Source organism: Nannospalax galili, unplaced genomic scaffold (assembly GCF_000622305.1).
Source record: "Nannospalax galili isolate Female #2095 unplaced genomic scaffold, S.galili_v1.0 scaffold677, whole genome shotgun sequence".
Lineage (NCBI taxonomy): Eukaryota > Metazoa > Chordata > Mammalia > Rodentia > Spalacidae > Nannospalax > Nannospalax galili.
The window spans coordinates 151,816-157,551 of record NW_008339584.1 but is presented as its reverse complement, the minus strand read 5'-3'; the positions used below and the strand labels follow the sequence as shown (position 1 = coordinate 157,551).

General features: G+C 43.1%; 1 protein-coding gene across 4 annotated transcripts in view; it reads right to left on the bottom strand.

Annotated features, from left to right (window-relative positions):
- The window catches only part of Nmt2 (N-myristoyltransferase 2), a 63,665-nt gene that overhangs the window by 5,586 nt on the left and 52,343 nt on the right, over nt 1-5,736 (bottom strand). For all 4 annotated transcript variants that reach the window (XM_008834327.3, XM_008834328.3, XM_008834329.3 and 1 more), the window contains one exon: nt 1,770-1,940. In XM_008834327.3, coding sequence (XP_008832549.1) covers nt 1,770-1,940 — 171 coding nt within the window. The remainder of the gene's footprint in view (nt 1-1,769; nt 1,941-5,736) is intronic.

Sequence of the window (5,736 nt, the reverse complement as noted above, 5' to 3'; positions counted from 1 at the left end):
CTACCACGTGCTATGTTATAAACTTCTGATATCAAAGGTCTTACTGTGAATATTTTTTTGTTATTATATAATAAAATGGCAGTATCAGAAAGACCCGTGTCACTCACTGAATATTTTCTAAGTAGCCAATGCATGATGTTACAAACTCTTACATGGTAAAAGATTCAAAGAACAAAACATAGCTCAGTGTAGAGCATCTACTTAGCATGCAAAAGACAGAGAGAGGGAAGAGACCAGACCAATGAGCTTTAATCTTGAGAACAGAACATTCATGATACGACTTCAGATAAGAGAATCTGTAATTATCTGAAATGAGCTGTGTGTGGTGCAAACCAGTAAATCTCATCATAAGGAAGAGGATCCAGAGTTCAAAGCCAGTCTGAGCTACATAGCAAGTTTGAGGATAAAAAAAGATAATTATCTGAAAAGGCAGTTAAAGTATCTGTTCCTTCTCAAATCTTCAATACTTCATGTGAAATATTTTCATATACTTCAATCAAAACAATACAATGAACTTCTTAAAGTAAAAAGCAAGGAGCCACGATTTTTTAAAAAAATGTTATTCTTTCACTAATTTTATGGTTTGGGAAAAATTATTTTTCATATAAAATATGTTATTTAGGTAACATTCAACCAATGTACTATTATTTTATCATAGTTACACAGAAAAAAATTAAAAAGTAAATTTTTGAATATGGTAAACAGCTATTGATAAAAGTGAAAGTTCTGTAGGGTCCTGAATAATTCTTTAGGGAGTGAAATGGTCCTGATATTGGAAAGTTTATGAGGCACTGCTCTGGAGAGACTTACAAAATACATCAAGATTGTATACACCTCTAATCCCAGCACTAGGGAGGCAGAAGCAGGAGGAGCTCAGCCTGGTCTACTTAGCAAGTTCCAGGCCACCCAGGGGTACACAGTAAGACCCTGTCTCAACAAAACAAAACAAAACAAAACAAACAAAACCCATTAGACTTGTGTACAAAGAAGTCACTTCCACATTGTTATAGAAATACAAATTTAGAAAGAGTTTGCTCAGTTGTTCTGAAAAGCTCTTTGAGTCATCCTTACCATGGGTCAGTCTCTGTAACTGCCCTGATTGGTATTTGACTTATGACCATACACCCAGACAGAGCAACAGTACTAAGTAACATTTCTCTGTTCAACAAGTGATATGAAGACCCCAAGATTCACTTCTAATTGGTCCCCTCCATTCTCCTCCAAGTGCTTGCCAGACTAAATTCTCAGTTTAACCCTATTTCAACCCACAGAGCTTCTAAGTGAGACATCATTTGAGCAACCAATTCCAGGCTTTGTAAAACAAGGTTGAAAAAACATGACATTAAATTTATCTAATTAATAATTAGAGTATCTACTTGTATTCTTTTGCTCCCTTCCCTTCAACAAGAGTTAAGGAGCTGAATCTATGCTTTATCAACAAATGGCAGTTCAGATCCAGCCAGTTTTGTGAAAATCAAAATAACATTAAACTCTGGGATGCAGTCACCTAGGATGAGGCCAACATTAGCCTTTCAAAATGAGAAAGCAAATGCACAGGAGACAACAGAAAAGCATCCCTATTTTCCACTAGTAAGTAGTAAAAATGTGCCCAAATCCAGGAATGGAAATGTAAAAAGTTGTGGCTCTATCAGGGTGAGTGGAAGAGCGAGTCATGGAGGAACAAAGAAATGCACGCTCCATACTTCTCAAAAGAAGCTTGGCGGCAGTGTTTTACAATTCTCAAGGATATCTTAGCAGTTCATCTTTACCTCCACCACAAACGTGTCAATAATGTGCTCTCGGGGGAGGAACCAGTGGGCTACTTCCTCTTCATCCATCACTGGAGCTAGATGAAATCTCTTCAAGTAATTGTTGATTAATTCTCGAACTGCTTTGATATCTTTTGGTTCCATTGGTCTCAATCCTGAAGTCTTTGTAACCTTGTTAGAAGGAAAACAAAGCCAGAAGTAAAATATGGGAGGATGAAATGAAAGTACTTTGTTCTCCAAGTGTGGTCCACAGTCCTGCAGTGACTGCATGTACAAGAACTTGTTAGAACTACAGAATCTTGGCTCTAGTCCTGCCTTAGTGAATCAGAGTCTGTAGTGTATTTCCCTGGTCATTCCTGTACACATTAAAGTCTGAAGTTGGGTTTGGTGGCTGGGCCTACAATCTCAGCTCCTTGGGAGGATAAGGTAGGAGGATAATCAAGATCAAGGCCCAACTGGACTAGTTCAAGGACAGCCTAGGCAACTCAGTGAGATGAGACTGTGTCTGATTTCCAACTGCATACCATGGCGCATATATGCACTCTCCACAAAAATAAATATAATTTTTTTAAGTAAGAAGGGGGGCTGGAGACATAGCTCAGTGGTCGAACACTTGCCTAGCATGTGCAAGTCCCTAGATCCAATCTTCAGTATCTGGGGTGTGTGTGTGTGGGTTACACAAAATGGACTGGAGAAATGGCTCAGCAGTTAAGAACACTGGCTGCTCTTGCAGAGGACCTGGGTTCGAGTCTCAGCACCCACATGGTGGCTAACAACTGTCTGTAACTCCAGTTCCAGGGAATCTGACACCCTCCTTCTGACCTCCATGGGCAGTGCATGACACAGGTATACTTACATACATGCAGGTAATTACACATAAAAATAAGTATTAAAAAAAAGAAATTCTGAGAAGTGCTGGGTTAAAACATAGCTAGGCAATGTGTCCTACCTTCTTATCCAAACAGAGCAGATGGAACACTACGAGCTGATTCACATACAAGAATTTAGAAGTCTAACTGCTGGGAGTGGTGACACACAGACCTATAATCTCAGCACTTGGGAGGCAGGGACAGGAGGATCAGGTGTTCAAGGTCATCTGTAGCTACAAAGGAAGCACATGAGACCCGGTCTTCATACCTCCCCAACAACAACAACAAGTTAGCAGTCTACTTGAAAATGTGGAACAATTACATGACTTCTGAGGCATTTGCTTTCAAACTGCACAATCTGACATTTTTAATTTTTAAAAAATATTTTATTATTTTATGTGTATGAGTATATTTTATGTATGTGAGTGCACCCGTGTTGTGCAATGCCTGTAGAGGACAGAAGAGGGCATTGGATTCCCCATGTGGGTGCATTAACCACTGAGCCATCTATTCCTATTTTTGTTCATGATGTCCTTTCTATGGACTGTAGAATAAAGCAAGTTCCTTAACCGTATTTTAAAATCTTCCTAGTAGTCTAGGTTGGCCTGTAGCTCCCCATCCTCCTGCCTCAACTTCCTGAGTGCTAGAATTACAGGTTGAGTCACCATACCCAGCATGACATAATCTTTGATTAAGAGGTATCAGAGTCGGCATTTTAATCACCACCCCAGAGTTCTATAACTTCAACTGAAGCCATAGGAATAAAAAGCCTACAAGCGAAAACAGGTTCCCATCATTCAAATTTGTTCAATTACTTGTCCTTAAAAAAGATCCTGATGTCATTTTGATGTTTGGCAGATGGCAGGGAGCTCAAGACTAGATATAAACAGAATAGAAATACAGCCTCCTCTATTCCAGCAATAAACTTGATGGAAACACTGGGTCAATTTTAGGAGATAAATAACAGAAATACTGCTATTGTATTTTTTCTGCTCTCAATTAAGTTATAAATTAAACAAAAGACCCCTGAGCCTGGGAGATGGCTCAGCAAGTAAACGCTCTCGTCATGCAAGCTTCATGGCCTGTGTTGGACCCTCAGAACCCAATGGCCTAAGTCTGATCCTAGAACCCACATTTTTAAAAAACTATTTTATTATTTTTATGTGTATGAGTGTATTACCTGCATGTATGTTGAGTGCATCCATGTCGTGCAATGCTGCAGAGGTCAGAAGAGGGCTTCAGATTCCCCTGGAACTGGTTCATCGGTTCGTAGCCACAATGTGGGTGCTGGGAATGGAACCCGGGTCCTCTACAAAAGCACTCAGTGCTCTTAACCACTGAGCCATCTCTCCAGCCCCCAGAACCCACATTTTAAAAAAGCCCAATACAGTGGTGTGCATCTATAACCAACTCCCAAAAGTTGTTCTCTGATCACCACATATGTACCATTCATACATATGCCCAATCACACTCATACACTAAATAAATAACAAATAAAACAACAAAAACATCATTATAATTTCTACAGGTCACAGGTAGACATCCAAGAGGGGAAACTAGTTTTATCTTGGTGGCAGCTGTGGTCAACTATTACCAAAGGGTTTCCAAGGATATGTGAAGACAGTGCTGATTGGGGGAAGGGAGGGAAGCTGGGGTGCATTCTTTACATGTGTACGCCCAAGAGTTCTGAGGTTTTTTGGTTGTTTTTTTTTTTTGTCTCTTTGAGGCAGGATCTCTCTATAGCCCCAGCTGGCATGGAACTCACTATGTAGACCAGGCTGGCCTTGAATTCAGAGATCTGCCTGCCTCTGCCTCCTGAGTACTGGGCAGAGTTCTGAGTATTTTGTAGAAGCTGTTCGATTATATAAATCATCATCTATAAAGATACAGAACCCCAGCTAAAATACCATTAAATAATCTAAATGTGAAGAACTGAAATCCCTAACATTTAATAAGCAGTGCACACTTTTAATCTTTGTGGCTTCCAAAGATGACATGTTAGAAATATCCAGTCCTACTGAGGATGTAGCTCCATGGTGAAGTGCTTGCCTAGCATGCACAAGACTCTGGGTTTAATCCCTAGTACTGCAGAAAGAAATGTTCGGTCTCAGCTGAAAATAAGTCAAATACATATGGATTTCCAAGTGCTACTTAAAAGACCAAGACTAGACTACCATCCTCAGGCCTCTTGGGGTAAGTCTATAGCTCAACTCTCGCGCCAGGACTCCCTAAGACATATTCACCCTTCCATCCCTCCCGCCGTTCTATACTCCTAGTTTGGGCCCTGCGCCATTCCTAGTCTTGGGGCCCCAGACGCCTGGGGACCCAATACTGCTCCCTGATCCTTCTCACCCAGACCAACTCAGTCCCTTTCTTGGGCTCCAGGAGCACCACTTCTGGTCCTGGCCCCGCCCTCACCTCGCTCTGCTTCCCTGGGCCTGCACCACAGGCTAACTCTCCTAGCCTGCACTACTATCCTCAGGCCTCTTGGGGGTAAGTCTATAGTGCAGCTCTCCGCGCCGGGACTCCCTAAGTCCCAATCACCCTTCCATCCCCCCCGCCCCCGCCATTCTATACCCCTAGTTTGGGCCCTGTGCCATTGTTGTCTTGGGGCCCCAGACACCTGGGGAACCAATTCTGCTTCCTGTTCCTTCTCACCCAGACCAACTCAGTGCCTTTCTTGGGCCCCAGGAGCACAGCTTCTGGTCCTGGCCCGGCCCTCACCTCCCTCTACTTCCCTGGGCCTGCACCACCGGCTAACTCTCCTAGCCTGCACTACTATCCTCAGGCCTCTTGGGGGTAAGTCTATAGTGCAGCTCTCCGCGCCGGGACTCCCTAAGTCCCAATCACCCTTCCATCCCCCCCGCCCCCGCCATTCTATACCCCTAGTTTGGGCCCTGTGCCATTGTTGTCTTGGGGCCCCAGACACCTGGGGAACCAATTCTGCTTCCTGTTCCTTCTCACCCAGACCAACTCAGTGCCTTTCTTGGGCCCCAGGAGCACAGCTTCTGGTCCTGGCCCGGCCCTCACCTCCCTCTACTTCCCTGGTCCTGGCACACCTGCCAGCCTCTTTCTGGGGCTGACAGCCTCTTTCTGGG